This window comes from Rutidosis leptorrhynchoides, chromosome 9, assembly GCF_046630445.1.
Source record: "Rutidosis leptorrhynchoides isolate AG116_Rl617_1_P2 chromosome 9, CSIRO_AGI_Rlap_v1, whole genome shotgun sequence".
In the NCBI taxonomy this organism is placed as follows: domain Eukaryota; kingdom Viridiplantae; phylum Streptophyta; class Magnoliopsida; order Asterales; family Asteraceae; genus Rutidosis; species Rutidosis leptorrhynchoides.
The window spans coordinates 13,287,112-13,310,133 of NC_092341.1; the positions used below are offsets into that span (position 1 = coordinate 13,287,112).

The 23,022-nt window shown below is 30.3% G+C and overlaps 2 protein-coding genes and 1 long non-coding RNA gene across 15 annotated transcripts; 1 reads left to right on the top strand and 2 right to left on the bottom strand.

Annotated features, from left to right (window-relative positions):
- Positions 1 to 837: 837 nt before the first annotated feature.
- On the bottom strand, positions 838 to 1,443 carry LOC139867760 (uncharacterized). Its single transcript, XM_071856114.1, has 2 exons — positions 1,236 to 1,443; positions 838 to 1,139 (listed from the first exon to the last, which is right to left on the bottom strand). The coding sequence occupies exons 1-2, from the start codon at positions 1,441 to 1,443 to the stop codon at positions 838 to 840; spliced, it is 510 nt and encodes a 169-aa protein (XP_071712215.1).
- A 2,337-nt stretch (positions 1,444 to 3,780) lies between these two features.
- On the top strand, positions 3,781 to 6,476 carry LOC139868957 (uncharacterized). 2 transcript variants are annotated; one of them, XR_011766001.1, is made up of 5 exons: positions 3,781 to 4,059; positions 4,719 to 4,775; positions 5,515 to 5,594; positions 5,878 to 5,990; positions 6,141 to 6,476. It is a non-coding gene; the product is annotated as an uncharacterized lncRNA (long non-coding RNA). The 2 variants fall into 2 exon arrangements; XR_011766000.1 differs by having other exon boundaries at positions 5,909 to 5,990.
- A 3,043-nt stretch (positions 6,477 to 9,519) lies between these two features.
- On the bottom strand, positions 9,520 to 22,082 carry LOC139865999 (mini-chromosome maintenance complex-binding protein-like). Of its 12 annotated transcripts, none has more exons than XR_011765195.1 (7): positions 21,815 to 22,082; positions 21,651 to 21,703; positions 21,424 to 21,485; positions 20,257 to 21,308; positions 20,059 to 20,154; positions 18,240 to 19,919; positions 9,520 to 9,791 (listed from the first exon to the last, which is right to left on the bottom strand). XR_011765195.1 is itself a non-coding variant. In XM_071854126.1 (7 exons), exons 4-7 carry the CDS (start codon positions 18,976 to 18,978, stop codon positions 9,774 to 9,776), a joined length of 315 nt encoding a protein of 104 aa, XP_071710227.1. In that variant the 5' UTR covers positions 18,979 to 21,308; positions 21,424 to 21,485; positions 21,651 to 21,703; positions 21,815 to 22,082; the 3' UTR covers positions 9,520 to 9,773. The 12 variants fall into 12 exon arrangements, 4 of the variants coding, with proteins under 4 accessions (XP_071710227.1, XP_071710226.1, XP_071710228.1 ...); XR_011765192.1 differs by having other exon boundaries at positions 18,240 to 19,946; XM_071854126.1 differs by having other exon boundaries at positions 18,246 to 18,347; positions 18,697 to 18,810; positions 18,898 to 21,308.
- Between the last annotated feature and the right edge of the window lie 940 nt (positions 22,083 to 23,022).

Here is a 23,022-nt window from a genome sequence, read left to right on the forward strand (position 1 = left end):
CCAACAGAGAATTTATCACTCTTGGTTAACTTATTGACAGATAAAAGATTAACACAATATTCAGGAATGTATAAAACATTAAAAAGAGTTATAAAATCATTGATTTTAATATTTCCAACTTTAACAATTTTAGCATGAGTTCCATTAGGATGACTAACACTAATATTCATATTGGACACATCAACACTAGCAAAAAGATCATCATCATTGCATACCATATGTTGGTTTGCACCAGAATCAATAATCCAGTTATTTTTATGATTTTCACTTTTCAAAAACATATTGTTACAAAAAAAATTCAAAGTTTGAATTAAATTTACTGCTATTATTCCAAAAAGTACCTGACATGTTGGAATTCATAGAAGTAGTAGCACCATTATCTTTATCATTAATGAGACTCATCAACTTTGAAATCTGTTCAACTGTAAAAGGAGAACTACTAGCAGACTCATTAGGTTTTTCAGAAACACAGTTATTATTATTTGCAGTAAACTTAGGTGCTCCTTGATTAAAAGGTTTTCTAATGTATCCAGGAGAATATCCTATAACTTCAAAACACCTATCCACAGTATGTCCAATTATTCCACATTTAGTACATTTATAATTAGCATTTAAACCCCTACCCATACCAGGTTTTTTATTAGTATTAGTGTTATTATTATTGTTAAACCTGTTAAATGTATTAGGTTGAGTTTTAGCAACAAAAGCATAATTTTGAACTTTAGTTCCAGTAGGATGTGAAGCAAAATTTCTGTGGGACTCTTCCCTTGATATAACAGCAAAGGCTGTTTTAATACTGGGAAGAGGATCAGTCATAAGAAGATTACTTCTTATAGGCTAATATACCTCATCAAGTCCCATAAGAAATTGCATAAGCTTCATGACATTAGTATGATTCACAAAATCAGCATTAGTAGCACAAACACAAGCAGGTAATTTAATAAGAGCATCATATTGTTTCCACAAAGTATTCAACTTATGGTAATACTCAGATACACTGAAACCTCCTTGTGTCAAAGAATTAATATGTTTATGTAAATTAAAAGTGATTGAACCATCAATTTTATCATAAGTTTCCTTAAGTTCTTGCCACACAGTAACAGAACTGTTAGAAAATTTTTGTCCAAGATATAATTCATCTGATATAGAAGTCAAAATCCAAGTTAAAACAACAGAATTACATATATCTCATTGATTAACTAAAACATCATCCTTTTCATAATCCGATCTTTTACAAGATCCATCAATAAAACCCTTTTTGTTTTTAGTGTTTAAAGCAAGAAGCATAGCTCTGCTCCAAACACTATAATTTTCAATTCCTTTCAATTTAATTGACACAAGAGCAGTTCCTGTAGTATCACTAGCATGCAAATATAAAGGATCACCAAAATCAAGCTTATTAACTAAAGTAACAGAACTACTACCATCATCATCACCAGCCATGTTAATAAACACAGAAATAACAGAACAAAACAGTAAAACAAAAAACCAGTAAGCAAGAAAACACACAAGAAATCACAAAATAACAAATAACACAGTTAATCGCAACAAATCCACAGTTCAGACACCTGTAAGGAAAAGAAACAAACCCCCAATAGACTGGCTACTAACCAGGCATCCTGTAGAGATGATTAACAGATAAATTGGTCTAGATCAATCTACGCTTGATCAGGTATTCATAGATCTCTAGGATCTAGATCAAGAGTTGGGCGTAGAGATCTGGTCAGGGTAATATAAAACACGAATAAACACGAAACTCCCCTATTAGAGTGAAAACTCTAATCTGACGAAGAAACGCAGAGAAGCAAAGAAGAAGAAGAAGAAGAAGCAGCGGAAGACAAACAATATCCAAATCTTCAAGATCGAACAAGACGAACAAACCCTAACCCTAATTTTCAAAATTAGGGTTTTTCAGAAGAACACCACAAATCAATCAACAACATGTTGATTGAAACACCAATATCAATCAGAGATCGATCCGCTCTGATACCATGAAAAGTAATACGAATCAAACACCAGAATAATCAAATCACAATAACAGTGATTTGTTCACCAATCGAAAAACTCCATAAATCAATACAGAGATTACAATCTTCTTAATAAGGAGAAGATTGTTATGATTCAATCTAACTAGGAACCAAAATTACAAGATCATAATCGATGATCACACAGAAAGATGAGAGAGCAAAAAAACACATAAATAATCGAATGAATCAAGTGATCTAGAGCCACCCTAATTTCATTGCTTTATATATAAATTAATAATGGCAAATTTAGTCACTCTTGAATGGTCAGCTACAATCCTTGTACTCCAAGTAATTCCAAATGTGCCATTCCAGTTCTTAAGTTTCTTTAGACTTATCACCAGCCATCCAAGATCATCCAATATGAAAGTTAACTACAAAAATATAAAATAAACAAGTAAAAAGAAAAAAAAAATAACAAGAATAAGATTGTTAAACATAAAATAACTCATCACATTTTAAATTGCATCCTGTAATCATAAGCCATGATGACCTTCAAGTTGCAGCACCACAAATTCAACACATTTGGATCCTCAAAAATAGTTAACCTGAAACTATGCAACTTTAAACTAAATAATGGTTATGAGAGCAACAACGACATTCGACATTAAACTTAACCAATATATATATATAAATACTCATAAGACGAATGTGCCAAAAGAGTCTTTTCTCCACTTGATTCCCATTTAACTTCATTAACGAAACTGACACGTCAAAATTTATACACACCTTTGAATACAACTCATTATAAGTGTTTAAAGTTAAGAACAAACTTTTACTTTAACCTATTGACCAACTCTATCATCATTTGCGGTGATATGTTCAACAAAAATAATAACTCCATTCCAATCTAAAATTTATTCAAAGTACAATATCAATATCAGTGTATTAATATAAATGGTTAAATTATCAGTTACTCCTATATTTTAAACCCGTGCGCTGACAATTTCTATTAATAAGTAAGTGGAACTCTATATGGAATTTTACTTGGCATGTGTAATAGACCTCAGTCCACATGGGTGGGTAATAAATTACGGAGTACTTTTCATTCAAGATTCTTCAATTGAGGTGCAACACATATTAGCTCAATTACAGGATTTACAGGTACAAAACTGATTCTTCACTTCCTAAAGTAGCAGGTTGAAAATTTCATCGAACATAAAAAGAAATTTGATACTTAGTGAACTATTGAAAAAAGTTTATAGCTCTAAGGTCAGGATTCCACATATTTTCATTGTTCTATGATCTATTTTGTTGATCGCGTACTTAAAAAATAAGTATTTTAAAATGGAGAATCAACCTAAAAACAAATATCTTAAAAGATTTTATTGATGGTGCATAGTAGATGCAACAAATATACCTAAATCAACCTATAAACAAATAGCTTAAAAGATAACTATGGTGAATACAGAAAAGAAAATTTCATAACCCATCATCTACAATATAATAAACCAAATATCATTCGCATCAAAAATTCAATTTCAAAGATAGAAGATCAAATGTATTATCTTTTTCTTTTATTATATATATATATATATATATATATATATATATATATATATATATATATATATATATATATATATATATATATATATATATATATATATATATATATATAAATATAAAATATAAAATTAATTAAAATTAAAATATAAATATATAAATCTCATACATAATTCAGACACGTGTCAGCCTGGTATTCAGCCTCACTAATCCTAATTTTCTCCTAATTTTGAATTAAATAAATCTTTAATTTTCTACATCTGATGCGTGTCCTTAATCATCTGTAAATAGCGACTTAATTAGAGTTAAGAGTTTCATTCTCCTTATTAATCATCTGTAATTAATCGATTTGTTATATAATCAGTTGATTTCGATTATTTATCAACATCATCCGGAATCCATCACATCACGAAAAAGATCACCGCTACCTGAAGTTGCCGATTTCTAGGGTTTGAAAAACTTAATTTTAAGTAACTTCCATCACGGTTACACATTGACAAGGAATTCATCTCCATTGTCGCAAAAACGGGTATGTCGGAATCGTTTGGTATTTGATTTTCTGGATTTTTGCTATTATAGACACGACACATATGAAGATACCGATTTTTTCTTCATATAATTCTTTACGGATTTTGGTATCTTAATGTTTGTCAAAATTGTTGGTTGAAACATTAACAAGATCCTGCTATTTATATGTTGAATGATTTATAAATATATATATATATATATTTTTTGTTATTGGTTTGTGGAATTTCATCGTTTAAACTTGGGATTAACCCTTCTATAGATTAGTTTGCAATCAAAGTTGTGATTCTTTCGTTATGGATTTAGAAGGGTTATTGTTATAACAAATACAATATGATTATTCAACTAACCTTCTTGGATGAGGAGGTTAGTATATGGTTTATATTGCCAGCCTGGTATGATCTTTTTTTACAGTTGGTTACAAATTTAGTTACAAATTCTTCTGCTTCACTTCCAATATTCAAATGATTAACTAATGGAAAACAATTAGGGGTCTAAAATTTTATATGGGTTTCCACATCCTCCTTTACACTCCAAAAATTAACACCCTTAAAATGATCTACAATTTTCTATCCTATTCGTTAAATTGCTTTTATTGGAAATTATTACGATTATCGTCTAAGATGTTTAAAGTAAAGAATTTACAAAACATGGATTTTTTAGGGATGATTCAGGATTATTTCTCAGCGAAGTTCTTTCGGTTCATGAGAAGGGTGTCAGGTATGTTTCATTGATTTGATTTCAATTTCTAAACAGGGGGATCAGGGATGTTTTAGGGATGATTCAGGGTTGTTACAGCGAATAACATTTGTTTCATTTAAAAAAAAAAAATGCACTCCAAGTGTTTATTTAAATGCTTGAATAAATAATTATAGATCGTTTCAAGGATATTTTGTTCATTGTAAATAACGTTTAGGCGATAGCTTTGTTGATTATAAGAGATGTATAAAGTATGTTTTCCATAATTATATCGATGCTTACATAATCTGAATATGGTCAAAGCTAACTGCTACCAAGGTTAATAAACTAAATTGGGTTGTTCATTGTTAATTACATATTGCTGACATGTGATCTCCACATTCAATTTAAATAGAATATATATCTAAGACATCCTAACTTGATATTATTATGTAAGGATGTTACTGTTTTACTATATATGTGTAAACGAGTTGTAATTATATTAAGTTTATAAATTTTGAATAATAGGAGAATCTTTTGCTTCAAACTAACCAATTAGCTAAAATGGGATTGGATCAAATGATTCGAATGCTTCTCTTGAAGCCGTTACCCTACTTTAACTTGAGTGTCTGGTTTTGGTTAGAGTTGTATTGTGATATAGTGGCTTCATACTTTGAGATATTGTATGATTTAAAAAGTCGATAAGCTTCATCGTTCCATCGTAATTGTTTTTTAAAGGTATCTAATTTGGGTTCTGATCTGTTCCATATCACTCGTGCAGTCATCACCATAAGTTGCTCTAATCCGTACATACAAGATCAACAACTTTGGTTCACTTCCAGTTCCAACTCTTTTTGAAAGGTAAACCTTGCCCAATAACATTCATCGGTTTGTATGCTTAATCCTGTTCTATAAAATTTATTCATATTCACATACATTAGATTAGTACTATATTTTTGTATCAATTTCATTTTAATTTAAAACTAAATAATAGATAATAGATATAGATAAGATTGAAAATCACATGAACTATGTTGTCTCAGTTAGCTCCTCAACTAATTGTAATGGGAAATGTTCCAGTTGTTCCCTTTATATGGAAATAGTTCTTTATATGATTAATACTTGAATTTTTCAATCGTTTCAGTAACTATCGGCTTGTGATTTTCGTAATCCAGAGATATCTGCGCTGATTGCTGCTGAACCGAGGGAATTGCACAAGCTTCATATGCCTGGTTCAAAGAATGTCGCAACAATGAGGTGAGTTTTTAGTTAAATATATCACTAACATATACTGAAATATAGTACTGTAGTATGTTTGGTGATTTTCAGTTTGTTTATATTCATTATGGTAAAGTGTTGCTCAATGCACATATGAATATAATTTTGGTTGCATATGCATTTATGTAGAGTGTATGGTGATTAATCTTCATATAGACGAAAGCAAAGTTCCGTAACACTCTGCTCTACTCTACCGACGGGACAACGATCACTTAATTTTGTGTTTAAACTACAGGGCTTATGTTGTTGTTGGTGCGAATGGGGTCGATGCTGGTACTGCTGCAGCTACAATTTTTGCTGCTGTTCAACAAAGAACAACATATGCAGCATATGCAGCTCTGCTGTATTCTTTTGTGTGCCTAAGTGGTGTTGTTACTCTCATTTTAAAAGTTCTTACCCTGCTACTAATGTGTTTTGTCATTAAACTGAGATCATCAACAAATAATACTTTACAAATATTCACGATTACGAAAACTATTTTTTAAGCAATTTACCTTTTAAGTATGTTATGTCTATTGTTGTTGTACACATTTGCACATACTCAACAATCAAGCACAATGGTAATTTCAATTATCTGTAGAGTAACCTAAAAGGTCTGATGCTTTGTAAAGTACTATAAAAAGGTAATTTCAATTATTTAAAAAAGGATTGAAAGTGCTTATTTTGAACAAGGATAAAGAATTATTAAACACAACTAAAAATGTTGTCTACAAAGAAGTTCTGCACCAACTGTAATAATTTTAAGTACCAATAACAGTACTATTGACACTTTTTTCATATAATAATGTTATTTTATATATAAGTTTAAAAACCAATAATAATTGCAGATGTAGTTCCTGTGCAACGCACGGGCTCATAAATCTAGTATGATATAAAGCAATAACTCAAATAGATATAATATTGGAATAATTTAATTCATGTGTGTGGTTACAGATTATATGGAAAATTTAAAATTTTTGAAACAATTTCAAATTCGAAACCAATTTTAAATATAGAATGGCGTTGATATTTCGAAATACGGTTTCTATTAGTTGTAAACTTTTATCGAAAAAGATGGATGTTGATCTATTCCTTAATTAGTGGGTATCTTCTTTATCGCATAACTTTTTGAAGGAATTATTTATTATATTATATTATATTATATAGGTAAAGTAGAAATGAATAGTACTATTCATTTCTTCACTTTTCGCAAACTTAACTTCTAATTTTCATTAAAATATAAATCGAACCCCCCACTTTATACGTATATTTTTTCCCAAATTTCACAAGCTTAACCCCTAATTTTTATTAAAATATAAATCGAACCCCCACTTTACTAACTTTTTTTTTTACTAATATTCAATTTTCACAAACTCAACCCCCAACTTTTATTAAAATACAAATCGAACCCCCACTTTATACGTAAAGTTTTTTCAAATTTCACAAACTTAACCCACTAACTTTTATTAAAATACAAATCGAACCCCCACTTTACTAACTTTTTTTTTAAATAAAACCAGAACGCTAAAAGAAGCAACTTTCACAAAAGGAACAACCCTTCAATGTTATGTCGAAAAAAATTCTTTTTTACAAAATAGATCAAGACTTTTTTTTTAACTCGCATTCAAAACGGAGCCCCCGGCGCGAAACGAGAGCTCCACAACTAGTTTGATCTATTCCTAAATTGAATAACCTTAAAATTTACAGAAACATAGATAAAAAAAAAATACGAGTAAAAGAAATAATCAAAATAAATGTTGTTACAGAGAAGATCAACAGAGATGAATATATACACCTCTTTAATGGGTAAACATAATAAGCCAAAAAACAGGAAGGACATAAATTAAACATCCATCCGGTGTACGAATTTCGTTACCCATTAGAAACATGGGCGATTTTACGAAGGGACAAGCGGGGGGCCGCCCCAAGTGGATTTGCAATTTCAGTGTAAAAATTTTGAATTTTTCGACTTTGACTCCGGTGGAAATTTTTTTTTTTTTGCCCCAAAACGTTCAAATTTTGCCCCAAAACCTCCATAATTTGCCTAAAATTCTTCATTTTTTGTCCAAAAAAATTGCTACGGTTTTAAATTTTTTTTGCCCCAGGTGAAAAAAAAAAATCCTGGTACCGTCACTGATTAGAAATAAAAAAAAATCCTGTTTCGTGATTAATATAATGCTTTGCTTTTCAGAAAAAAAAAAAAAAATGAAGAAAATATTGATGTAATCATTCAAAGTCATACCCGTTGGAAAATAGGATGAGCTTCGAATACATACGGGTATCAAGTAGAATGAATTTCAATGAGTGACAGTTGAAGATGAGGATTATATTACGGTTTTTGTAGAAGACGATTTAGGGAGATATAAGGAGAGAGTTTTGTGTGTGAGTTTTTTTTAACCTAAAAACTAAACCCCAATGTACGAAGACTCCTTTTATACAAATATTAAGCAATAATAACAACTAGTTTAAGACCTGCAAAAATTGCGGATTTCGACAATAAATATTACAATCATAATATATTATTTATGATCATATCATCAATTTAAACTAAAAAAAATTATGCATAAGAATCAAATCACGGCAAAGCTATGTAAATTAATCATTATAGGACTAAATATAACTAAAGTTTAAACGGTTAATAACAAAAGATAATTGATAACTCCATGTAGGATATTTAGTTAATAAACCGTTATCATTTAGCTAAATATCTATCTGACAAATTTTTCATAAATTATTCAATGCAACCAATTGTTTGAAGTTGTCATTCAGTGTCAACAATGAAGCAGGAAATTGTCTTTCTGTAAGTATGTTTCGTATCTCCTTTAAACTCTTTTCACAAAGTTTATCACCCTACATAAGAATTATTACAAAATTAATGTAATTTAATCGATTGATATTATAAATTCACATCATAATCATTTTTGATGTAGGTTAAAACTAACGGATGTTCATAAAAGAGGCTAGTAGAAAAACTGCAAAATATTTAGAGGGGTAGACATCTTTCCCTTCTCAATTCTAGAGGTCTTGATGGTAGACTCATTAGTTTGTTTCTAGGGCTCATTCTACATTTATTAAGTAAAGCTTTTAGAATTACTAAGCCATATAATAGTTAAATAATATATCTCACTCGTCACATTTCCTAGCATTTAAGAAATTAAAACAAAAACAGAAAATGTCAAGAAGCTTCTTTATAATCAGCGTAAATCCCAAAGTACATAATTTCAAGTATCTAAGACCCCTAAATATAAATTAGTTCAACTGCATGGGATTGGGTATTCTTTTTGTTTAGCCGGAGAGTCCTCTTCCTTATCCGAATCTGGTAAAAAAAAAAGAAACTTTGTATGAACATGAATCAAAAGTAAACACATTAGTGAATATATGGTGCAAATGAATACTAACCAATATCTTCAAAGTTAGTGATAACACAGCGTAAAAGCTAATTGGTCAAGAAGTCAACAAAACATATGTTAGATAGAAACATCTAAATTAAAAAAATGAATGCAACTAACAATATAAGAAATATATGCTTGTTCGAAGGATATTCTTGTTCAAATACAGTTATGGTGTCAACCCAACAAATTTTACAGAAGATATTAACCATTTTGTTCCATTGTCCAAAGTGCATGACCCACCCATATTACATTCGTTAGTAGATATAGATTCCAAAGATAAGCTTTCTATAAAGATGTTGAAGAACTATATCAGTTGTGTTAATTAAATGATTTCGATAAGCCTTATAAATGATAAAGGGAATGACAAAGAGTAGATGTGCCGAAATATCATCTAAAATATGTTAGGTACCTGCAAAAACACAACACATTATTAACTTGTAATAGATGCTAATCATGATATGCAATAGATTAGTGGATGCTATATGGATCTAGAAGTAACAATGTGCATTTACTCGAGACATAATATGTATCTCAAATTGCAATTTCAGAACATTATTTAAAATTGCAATTTCAGAACATTATTGAAAAGTGCAAGTTCAGAACATGATTCAACAATTTTTTTTCCCTGACCATTAACCAACCTACTTAAATTTACCTCTAGATTATATTAATATATATTAAAAATTACAGAAAATCATACTCATAAAGTGGAATTATACCGCGTAAAAGAACATGGAGGTTGCAAGATGGGTGGGTCAGGCAGCTTGGGTGTCGGGCCAATTTCACAGGATAATAAACATTCAAAACCAAATTTGATTCATTTCTAACCCATTCAACCCATTTGATTCATTTGCAAAATATATATATATATATATATATATATATATTGATAATGCTAAAAACGAACATATATTTCATAGCATTATCCCTCAAGAAAGACAAGCTTTTAGCTGCAATTGTTCTATTTACAAGTGATATTCGTTTAAATAATAAAAGGTGAAGACAAAAGACAGATTCGACGAATTGAAGACGCAAACGACCAAAAAGCTCAAAAGTACAAAATACAATCAAAGTGGTTCAAATTATTGATGAGAAACGTCTCAAAATTACAAGAGTACAAGACGCAAAATGCAAAGTACAAGATATTAAATTATACGCAAGGATGTTCGAAAAACCGGAACCGGGACCAAAGTCAACTCTCAACGCTCGACGCAACGGACTAAAAATTACAAGTCAACTATGCACATAAATATAATATAATATTTAAATAATTCTTAAAATTATTTATATATTATATTTATTTATTAAATCCGTCGGCAGAATGAAAACAAACACATGTGAGCTGGAAAAAGGAGCCATGCGATCGCATGGCCTGGAAGGCAAAAAGCCATGCGATCGCATGGTGAACAGGGACAGGTCTGGTCCTATAAATTCGCGTGTTTTGGCTCAGTTTATATGATATATCCATCCATCTCTCTATCTATAAACGTGTATATATATATATATATATATATATATATATATATATATATATATATATATATATATATATATATATATATATATTTTAATTTTAATTTTAATTTTAAATTCTAATAATAAGGGTATGATAGCGAATGTTGTAAGGGTGAGTCGAAATTCTGTCCGTGTAACGCTACGCTATTTTTAATCACTGTAAGTTATGGTTAATGTTATTTTTAATTTAATGTCTCGTAGCTAAGTTATTATTATGCTTATTTAAGACGAAGTAATCGTGATGTTGGACTAAAATATTAAAGATTGGGCAATTGGGCTTTGTACCATAATTGGGGTTTGGACAAAAGAACGACACTTGTGGAAATTAGACTATGGGCTATTAATGGGTTTTATATTAACTAAATGATACCTCGTTAATTTAATATATAGACTTATAATTTGACGTATTTATATATAACCACATACGCTTGACTGGGCACGGTGGGCAGGATATCTATAAATACCAATAATTGTTCATTTTACCGGACACGGAACTGGATTAATAGTTAATAGACTTGTTGAAACAGGGTTGGATTACATTCAAGAGTAATTGGTGTAATTGTTAACAAAGTAGTAAAACCTTGGTTTACACGCAGTCGATAACCTGGTGTATTCATTAAACAAAGTATTAAGACCTTGTTACAATTCGAATCCCCAATTAGTTGGAATATTTGACTTCGGATATAAGGATGATTTGACGAGGACACTCGCACTTTAAATTTATGACCGATGGACTGTTATGGACAAAAACCATACGGACATATTAAATAATCCAGGACAAAGGACAATTAACCCATGAGAATAAACTAAAAATCAACACGTCAAACATCATGATTATGGAAGTTTAAATAAGCATAATTTCTTTATTTCATATTTAATTGCACTTTTAATTATCGCACTTTTATTTATTGTCATCGTATTTAATTGCACTTTTAATTTTCGTACTCTTTAATTATCGCAATTTTATTTTATCGCACTTTTATTTTATTGCAATTTCATTATCGTTATTTACTTTACGCTTTAAATTAAGTTATATTTATTTTTAATATTTTACATTAGGTTTTAACTGCGACTAAAGTTTTAAAAATCGACAAACCGGTCATTAAACGGTAAAAACCCCTTTTATAAGAATAATACTACTTATATATATTTTTGTATTTTTACAAATATAGTTTTTAAAAAATATAGCGTTAAGCTTGTTTAAAGTTCCCTGTGGACGAACCGGACTTACTAAAAACTACACTACTGTACGATTAGGTACACTGCCTATAAGTGTTGTAGCAAGGTTTATGTATATCCATTCTATAAATAAATAAATATCTTGTGTAAAATTGTATCTTATTTAATAGTATTTCGTTGTAAAATTAATACTATTTCCTAGTACACCTCGCACACATCATATATATATATATATATATATATATATATATATATATATATATATATATATATATATAATGTCCTTCTTCAGATACAGCAAAGACAAGTACAAATACAAGCACTTCAACAACAAATGTCAATTTTTCAGGGGGAGGAGGAGGAATTACAACAAATTTTTTCACTCCTTTCAGAAAGACTACAATTAAAAAATGAAGCATCAAATATTACTTTTCAAGAAACGGCACCCTCAAAATCATTCAACAAACCTCAAGAAGAAACAGATGCTCAAGTTCTAAAATTTTTAAAACGATATAGGATTTTCTTGACGTTCTTTTGTGCGGAATTATATTATGTTTATATTAATTTAGATCGTGAGGATCCGATTAATATCTACTAGATTTAAATATTGATGAAGCGTATGAATTCATGAATGAAATATGATAGTGATAGTTGCCTAACTTTGGTTCTATAATAGACATACGCCTAACTTTGATAATCGTAATACGTAATTGAGTAATTGTTTTAGTGAATGATAATTGAAGGATTATATTCAAAGTGCTTTGAAACAATGAATATATATTGAATGGATTATATTCGACTGTACTTTTAAACAACGAATATATAATGCTTGGATAGGTGTCGCTATTCAGAATCGGTTAAGACTCAACGACGGGGGCTCTGCTATTCAGAATCTAAAAGACTCAACAGAAAGAAACCAGTGAGGTTTATTATCAAACTTAACCTGATTACAAATGACAACCAAGGCTTCCTTTTATAGGCGAGCCATAATACTATTTACATATGCTCTAGGACCCACGCACTACGATCGATTACATTATTGATCGTTTACATTATTGATGTGGCCCGCGCACTTATTTAACTTTAAACATAAACCATACACGTTATCTTACATTATTGGTTCCTATGGCCCACATGGCCAGTAAATTAAACACACGTATTTACATACAATAATTACAAGGACACGTTACATAATGTTACATTATTGATGAGGTCCACTGGGGTCCACTTATATATTCGTTGTCTTTACTACATCCCTCTCACGCTGAAAAAGACAAATGTTGGAGATTTAAATGCCTCTTTCTGAATCCGCAAAATCTTTCCATTCTTCTGGTAATTTGTTTGCTGTTTGTTCATCTTCTGATATCCATCCTGTTGGAGTTGGAGTTGGATCGTCGACTTTATGTTGTGTTCCGTAATTTGCCCAGAATTTGAATCCATTGTTTGATTCCGCATGTACTGCCCATATATTGTCTCTTTTATCTACATAGGAATCTTGACTATATCGTTTTAAAAATTTTAGAACTTGAGCATCTGTTTCTTCTTGAGGTTTATTGAATGATTTTGAGGGTGCCGTTTCTTGAAAAGTAATATTTGATGCTTCATTTTTTAATTGTAATCTTTCTGAAAGGAGTGAAAAAAATTTAATTCCTCCTCCTCCCCCTGAAAAATTGACATTTGTTGTTGAAGTGCTTGTATTTGTACTTGTCTTTGCTGTATCTGAAGAAGGACATGTTCTAAGACGGCTTCCATTCTCTGGTGAGAGTGTCTACAATAATGTTGTTATCACTTTTTATGTAACGAATATATGGATAATACTGGTGTAATTGTAGTTGCCAGCGTATTAGGCGTCCTCTACCAAGATCTGCTTGTAATTTGTATCGCCAGAATCCAGTTACGTATTTGGAGTCTGTTCGTAACTCGAATCTTGTTTGTAATAAAACGATTTTCCATTTTTTAAGAGTGTTAAGACAAGCTAATGTCTCTTTTTCATGAGTACTGTATCTTTGTTCTGTAGATGTGAATGTTCCTGAAATATATTTGCATAATTTTTGTTCGTGCTTATCTGTTTTAAAAACAGAGGATTGTCCAATGCTCGATTGAGCTAATGCATGAGTGGGGTTGACTTGATTTCCATCAATGTCTAGCCCAAGTAGTTGCTTGCCATTTTTAATTGCTTTCATACATCCTGCCCATGTATCATCTGATGCATCAGTTTCTATGATCAAAAAATCTTTTGTTTCTGGATTATATAATGCTGGAAGATATTGTACTGATTTTTTAATTTTTTGGACCAATTCTGTGTCAGATTGTGTCCAATTCCATTTAATTTTTTCAGAAAGTTTTTTCTGCAAAATCTTCCTATCTTTTGCTAAATTTTTCAGAAAGCCTTATTCAGCAATATAATTTAAACATCCAAGAAATCTTTGGATTTGCTTTCGATTCTCTAACTTATCTGGAAAAAGGTTTAGCTTTTCTTGTGTGGTATTAATTAGAGATATTTCCCCATTTTTTGAAATATTTAATCCTAGATATTCAACTTCTGTTTGTAAAAGTTTTGATTTTTTCTGAGATAAAATTATTCCTTTTTCTTTTATCCTTTGTAGGACTCTGAAAACTGCATCAATGTGTACCTGTTTATTTCCACTAGTAAAAACAATAATATCATCGATATAAACGAGACATATGTCTTCTAATCCCTGTAAACTGTTATCCATAAACCTTTGATAAATTGATGGTGCTTGTTTTAACCCAAAAGGTAAAACATTCCATTCGTAATGTTTTTGCGGAGGACAAGAAAAAGCTGTTAAAGGTTTAGTACTTTCATCAAGTCTTAATTGCCAATAACCAGATTTTGCATCGAAAGTGCTAAAAAGAGTACTTCCTTTTATTTTTTCTAAAATATAGTCTTTTCGAGGTAATTTATATGAATCACCAATTGTAGCATCATTCATTTTTTATAATTTATAACCATTCTTCTTTTGCCTCGTTTTATTTCATTTTTATTTTCTACATAAAAAGCGGGTGCCGAATGAGGACTTTTGCTTTCTCTTATAATTCCTTTTTCAAGAAGTTGTTGACATTCTTCTTTGAATTCTTTAACATCCTTTATGCTATAAGGAATTTTATTAGATACATTTATTTCATCATGTGGATTTTTTAATTTAATAGTGATTAACTGATCGTTAGTATTTTTTATATCTAAAGGGTTTTCGCTACATACATCTTTTAGAGTTTCTTCAAGGTTCTCTTTTGTTAAAAGATAAATCATTTCTATTTGAAATTTTATATTTTGTGCTATAGATCGTATGACTTCTTTTGTCTTTTTAATTGGTATGGAAATCATTTTTTTTTGTTTTAGGATGCCTTAGGCTAATGCTTTCAGTGGTTTGTATAAATGGTTGATATAATTTTAAGAAGTTATTTCCAATTATTAGATCTACTCCAGAATCATGCATATAAATAGTTGGTGCAATAAATGTATGTTTTTCTATGATAATAAAAACCATTTTACTAACATACCAAATATTGTGTACGGATTTGTCAGCAACAATAATTTGTAAAGGTTTTTTTAGTTTTTCCCAATTTTTAAAAGATTTTTTCTTTCCAAAACACATCGTAGATCCAGAGTCTATATATGCTAATAATGATTTTTGATCAACAAAAACTGTAATAAAAGTGGCGTTTGGATTTATTTCTTTTTTATTCATCGTCACTAGTGTATGCATAGATTTCTATATCAGAGTCTATTTCGGAATCTTCTAAAGGTTCGTATCCTAGGTCATAAGCGATTTTTAATACGTCTGTTTCTCTTTTTTCTCCTTTTTTTGGACAATTATTAGCGTAATGTCCCATTTCATGGCATAACCAGCATCTACAGTCTTTTTTCTTAGATGGACAATATTGCTCTTTAGAATCTTCTTGTTTCGGATATTTTTGTCTGTGCTGGTTTTTATTTCTAAAATACCTTTGTTCATTATTTTTATAAGATTTCTTATACCTAGATTTATATGGTTTCTTTTTCCATTTTTTAGGCTTCTCACAGCCATATCTTCCAACTTGGTTACTTTGAATTTTACAATAGAGTTTTACATGCGCTTCTCTTCTGGCTTTTTCTTTTAAACATTCACTTTTCATCCAGGTTTTTACTTCAGTAATGCGTGCTCCTAGACTATCTTCAATTTTTGACTTATCTCTAGTGTTGTAGTCATCTTTAATTCTTGTGGCAACTGATTCAGGTAATTTGTTAAAAAACATATCTAGTGCTATTTTCTTTTGTGAGGCACTTAATTTGTAATATTGCTCAGAGAATTCACATATGAAAGGTTCAAGGTAGTACATATTGCATATTTTTAAATTAGTTATATGCCAAAAAGCTATTTCTCTAAATAATTCATTAGAAACCTCAACTTTGGGATTCCTTCCCGTAAATTCTTGGACAATTTTTCCTACGATACTTTCAAATGTTGTTATAGCATCGATTGATGCTACCATAGCTCTTTCTTCAACAGTCCAAGATTCTAAATATCTAAAAACATTTCCTGAAGTTTTATGAATTATAAAGTTTAGCAATTCTATGGGTGAGAGTTCTTTTAGTTCATTAGTTAATTGAATTTGTGCGCTCATTTTGTTATACCAATCTTGTATTCTTTCTTCTATATTTGTTTCACAATCAATATTTAAAATTTCATCGTTAGTATTTATTATAGGTACTTTAGGTATGTACTGTGGTGGTATTTGTTCCCATTTATTCATTTTACTTCTTATCATGTTTTGTTGATATAAATAATTTTCAGTTGGTGATGGCGGCTTATAATCAAATTGTCTTAAATTTTCTTCTTCAATATCAGATTTTTTTCGTTTTTGAGCAAAATTATATTGTGTATAAGGATTTTCTTCTTCTGAACTATAATCAAATATTATATCTGCTTCTTCGTTTGTTTCAGGTATATCTAAAGCTGCCATTAGTTTGGTTAAAGTTTCAACTTGTTCTTCAATATTACTCATATTTCAAGTTTTGAGTTTGTAAGCATACCTGAGTGTTCTTTCTTGATTGTTTTTGATGCAGAATTCTGAAGGTGCAACTGCTTCTCTAGAATCGTGCTGCTAGCTCTGATACCAGGATTTTCTTGACGTTCTTTTGTGCGGAATTATATTATGTTTATATCAATTTAGATCGTGAGGATCCGATTAATATCTACTAGATTTAAATATTGATGAAGCGTATGAATTCATGAATGAAATATGATAGTGATAGTTGCCTAACTTTGGTTCTATAATAGACATATGCCTAACTTTGATAATCGTAATACGTAATTGAGTAATTGTTTTAGTGAATGATAATTGAAGGATTATATTCAAAGTGCTTTGAAACAATGAATATATATTGAATGGATTATATTCGACTGTGCTTTTAAACAACGATTATATAATGCTTGGATAGGTGTCGCTATTCAGAATCGGTTAAGACTCAACGACGGGGGCTCTGCTATTCAGAATCTAAAAGACTCAACAGAAAGAAACCAGTGAGGTTTATTATCAAACTTAACCTGATTACAAATGACAACCAAGGCTTCCTTTTATAGGCGAGCCATAATACTATTTACATATGCTCTAGGACCCACGCACTACGATCGATTACATTATTGATCGTTTACATTATTGATGTAGCCCGCGCACTTATTTAACTTTAAACATAAACCATACACGTTATCTTACATTATTGGTTCCTATGGCCCACATGGCCAGTACATTAAACACACGTATTTACATACAATAATTACAAAGACACGTTACATAATGTTACATTATTGATGAGGTCCACTGGGGTCCACTTATATATTCGTTGTCTTTACTACATCCATATATATATATATATATATATATATATATATATATATATATATATATATATATATATATATATATATGATGCAACATTTAATTACACCATTTGGACTCGTTCAACCAATTAAATTCATTTGTAATAATAATACACCCTTTAAATTTGACCAATTTGGCCAGCGAGTGATAAAACATGCTATAAACCAATGAAGTTTTATCAATCAATGGGTTGATCTTACTACCACTAATGGAAGATAAAGTGCACAAAATACGCTAATATTTATTAAGAAAAAAAATAAGGAAGAGAGTGATGTAGTACCATTACCGAAACATCTTGAGTTGCTTGAGTTACAGTTAGGATTTTCCCGCCAAGCTTCATACCAATAAGACCCACACGTGCTTCAACAGTGACTGATTGATCAGCATACTTCATAACAATAGGTTTTTTAAAATTACTTAATATCCGAAATCAAAGACACATATAAGACTGTGAATACCAATATCGACGCGAACAAGGTTCAAAAATCTTTACTCGAGGTGTACTCAGTCGGGACTTTTCAGGGAGTACTCGGCAACTCGGGGAGTACTTCAAATGTTGACCAAGTTTGACTTCTACCAATTTTGACCGATTTTTGAGCAATTTTGACTGATTTCTTGAGTAATCCCGAGTTTCTTTCAAGTTTTGACTTATTTTCCAAGTTTTGAGAAAATAATTTAACGGCTAATGTTTGAGGGTGTTGTAGAGGCGAGGGTGCATCGTTGGTGCAACTTCTAACCTTTGACAACAGGTGTAACAGCAAATAATAAGCTGCTATCTCGTCGTCACCAAGAACTACAGTAAGATGGCGTAATATAGATTCACGTATTCCTTTCACCAAATGTGGTTTTGGCTGTAAGATCACAAAAATCAAAACATATTTTACATTGTAAACAAACAATGAAGTTGTGGTTTAGCAACTATTCAGATCAACACGTACCTCCAATGTTGGTGAGCTAATAATCATATCACGGAGTGAAACCTTTTTGTGTACAATACAATACCTTATAGTTTGTAACATGTTAAATCATAAAAAATAAAACAGACTCACTAAAAGTCAAACCTTGCTAGACGGTAGGTTGACTGATTCTTCTTCGACAAAACAATTTGAGAATTCATTTTCACCACTTTTATCATCTTTTACATCAGTATCAAAAGTAAGGACACCAATAAACTCAAAAACATCATTTAGCTTCAAGTGGAGAGTCATATATCTGCCAAAAAAAAACTTTGTGTGGATTTTTGACTTTTATAATTAATGTGAAATTGGGGTGGTAGATAAAAACAATTTCACCTTCAGTCGTATTCTCTATTGCAACAGGTTCACCTTCTCGTTGTTCAAACAAAATTATAATATAATCAGACTACAATATAAAAAATATAATTTGATTGACATATTAAATGGAGAAACTAACCAAAATTAAAATATAATCGTGTGAAAAAAATATATTAGCTCACCACTTCTTGTCTCAGGATTCACTTACAACACATGTGTATTGGTTGACCCATTTCTTCTAAATTAGACCCACAGCAGACCCATCACTCCAAGCTAACTTCCAAATTATTACAACATAGTGTTTAATGTGTTATTCATTGTACATTTGTACACCACCAAGCTAACTACCATTGAAATAATTTGAACCAAAAGGATATATAGGCACAAAAATGCAGCCACATCTGTACATGTTTTCAGAATCATGCTTTGCTGATAGAAATTTAAGTATGGACATCTTAAATAACAAATTGTATAAAGTAAAGTAACATCAACATCTAAATTATTGAAAGAAATTTAACCTTGTAAATATCCATTCAAATCTACGAATTTGCACCTCCTGAATTATTGAAAGTTTCAAACATAAAACTGCTGGAGTACATACCCAAGCAGCGTCAAGTATTTCTGGAGTACGTACCCAATAGGTGTGCATATTTTGAGACTATGGCCACACATGTTACAGCAGTCTCCTAAGTCAAGATAATATGAAGTAACACCTGTCCATTAGACTACATGAATGAAACTTAAAAACACGTAGAACAAATTTTTCGTTAACTATTTTTTTAAATAAACCTTATTTGTACAAAGTGGTTTAATTTACATACATACCTTCAACAATCATAACATCACTTGTAATATAAGTCGGCCCAACTGATACACCAACAATACCATTTTGAGACTGAATAACAGATCTATTAGTTATCCCTGCAAATAGTTAACATAACGCAAAATAGAAAATGCATTTTCATACAACATAATCTGAAATATAAGATTACCATTAGGGAAATAGCCGAAAGACATGGTTACCTCACGTAGTGAACACAGCAGCTACGCTTGAGAAGAACGAACATGTGAAGAAATTGTATGTTTAAGAAAACATTAAGATAAGTTTTGTTAGTAATACATCGGATTCGGCTTCTAATACGATAAATTTCAAGAATTTAGTAGATATTTATTCAATCACAGATTCCATACCATTTAATAGAAAGTTAATAATTCACAATTAATTTCCCAAATTTAATTCATCAAAGCGTTCGAATTTGATGAGTTGTGTTAATACGGAAATTAAATTCAACAAAACTGAATATGAAATTTGAAAATATCACACAACTACACTTACAGATTCGATAATTGATAGTAGCCTGATACAAAAGAAACTGCAACTATATAAAAATATGTAAGTTTAATTTGACATTCTATGTATAATGTATAGCATATATCTTTATTTGATCATAATTTAATAGTACTGATTGTTTATGAACCCTTGCTAAAATGATGAATAATTAAAAATATGTTAATGAAATATCATCAAATAACTACTACTAAAGTATCATCATAGTACTGGTAAAAAGGTGTAAAACTTGATAAAGGAAGAAAGAAATTACTCCACGGGTACTGTATATAGATAGAAATTACCGTTCTGACCCGTCATTCCACCGGCCTTACCCGACTGATTTACCATTCTTGTTTTAAAAGTCAATAACTTGAATGAGACCTTACACAAGCAGTTATCCAACCCACTGATTTACCATTCTTGTTTGAAAACCAGTATCAATGTCACAATCCATTCCTATTTCACCGTTTGATATAAATAATCACAATAAGTTAATTGGGCGTAATTCTTGCTATTCTTAAGAAAGAAACTGTCAAAATGAAATCGATAAAGCAAGTTATTCAACTTGTTGTAAATAATCACACATATTTTACACGTTAATACAACTCAACTTGCTATAAATGATCACAAGCCGTCCACTTTTGTAGACCCAGAAATGTACTTCTCAACCTCATTCCAATTCCCATTATGAACCTCATCTTCAAAATACTTCATGTTAAAGAAAAACCCCGATTCTTGTTCAAGCCTAATCATAAAACCCACAAAGATTACATATCAAATTAAACAACTTTACTTATTAAAAAGGTATTCTGATAGACAATATAACCACACAATATAAAAAATTAAAAAAAAGGACTTACTTATAAAGAGTTCCTTTTAATTTTTCTTCATCAAGAAACTGATCAACAACACGAGCTCTCCACTTAGAAATACATAAATTCAAATATTAAAAAAAATAGCATATATGAGAAAAATATCATATTCTGAAATCCATATATTATAAAAATGGCAGACATGAAGAGTTTTTTTTTTAAATAATCAATTAAAAACCCCAATAAAAACCCTAATTCATACAAAAAATACATACCTTGATTTCAGAAATTAAAGGTTATGAATACGTCGTCCATGGATAATCATCTTCTGAAAAATTAAAGTATTAAACATCGAAAGATTGATTATCGGTTAACACAATACATCAGACACGACAATCGTAAAACCTAAAAATAGAAACAAAAATTAAGAATTACTAACCCGCGATTTGCAAATGAAGATTATTCAACATAAGATTTAGATTCAAAAATTCGACCCGTAGAAGATTATAGATGATGATTTATGCGAGCGATTTGTGAAGCTTCCCTGCATCTGAATACGATGGTAGCGAGGTTTTGCGATCGTAGGGATGAGGCGAGGTTTTGTTTTAGGAATCGATTAGGTTTCGGAGGTTGGCTGTTCTTGAAGAGAGAACTCAATTTGTTTCAAAATGGAATTTAGGGTTTATGAGAATGGGTGAAGTGCGTAAATGGCGTGATCCCTATTCCTATCAGATACTCCCTTAACTTTTACTGAATAAGGTTTTACTGAATAAGGGTATGATGGGAAGTTTTATGTGAGTGAATTTAATTATAAGGTTATAGGTTGATCCAATGATTATCAATTAAGGGTAATGGAGGTTATTCTTTTGATCTAAGGGTCCAAATTCAATAATGTTAAAAAAGTATACCTCAATTTTTCTTTTCTTTTAATGTATAGTATAGATATAGAAGTATAGATAGGTAATTAGGCTGTAATTAACAATATGCGATAATATATATATATATATATACACACACACACACTAGGTTTTTTGAGCCCGTGCGTTGCACGGGTGTGTAAAAATTCGTGCAAAAAATGTAATTTGCAGTTCATATTAGTATTTAAATAGCGATACTAAAAAATAGGAAAAGTAGAGCCTATGGTGTTGATGAATTTTAAAAATTGTGCGTTGCACGGTGAGTAAAATAATCGTGCAAAATTAATTGATTTTTTTAAACTATTATTCTTTTGAATTTAAGAGCCTGTGATATTGACAAATTTTAAAAGTTTTTTAAGTTTAAGAGCTCGTGGTGATATTTAACTCTTTTAAATATTTTGATGCATCATAATTAACTTTTATATAGAGACGCATCCATTAATTAAGAAGCTTACGGCATAAATATTCTATAAAAGAAACGACAATTAATAAATGGTATACTTCTATTAAAATAAACATATTTAATCTATTAATGTGAAGTTTTTAAATTTGTAATTGCCAATTTATAGATTTAGCAACATTAACAAAAGCTGACATTCATGATTACAATATTCACTATGTTCAGTTATTATGGTGTGGTACAAACAATGACATGATAATGAACTCTATCTAATATTCTGATTGGTTATATTTTAATATCTTACAAAATTTGGTGTTGTTTTTTTATTTA

Bases quoted from the DNA above. Each gene is read 5' to 3' on its own strand.
- LOC139867760 (XM_071856114.1), bottom strand. From the start codon at position 1,443: ATGGCTGGTGATGATGATGGTAGTAGTTCTGTTACTTTAGTTAATAAG. The intron at 1,140-1,235 runs GTAAAAGATCGG...CTTCTATATCAG, and splicing joins GGGTTTTATTGATGGATCTT to ATGAATTATATCTTGGACAA.
- LOC139865999 (XM_071854125.1), bottom strand. From the start codon at position 18,978: ATGTTACAAACTATAAGGTATTGTATTGTACACAAAAAGGTTTCACTC. The intron at 18,811-18,897 runs GTACGTGTTGAT...GTGATCTTACAG, and splicing joins TTAGCTCACCAACATTGGAG to CCAAAACCACATTTGGTGAA. The intron at 18,348-18,696 runs GTTAGAAGTTGC...ATTGTTATGAAG, and splicing joins TGTTACACCTGTTGTCAAAG to TATGCTGATCAATCAGTCAC.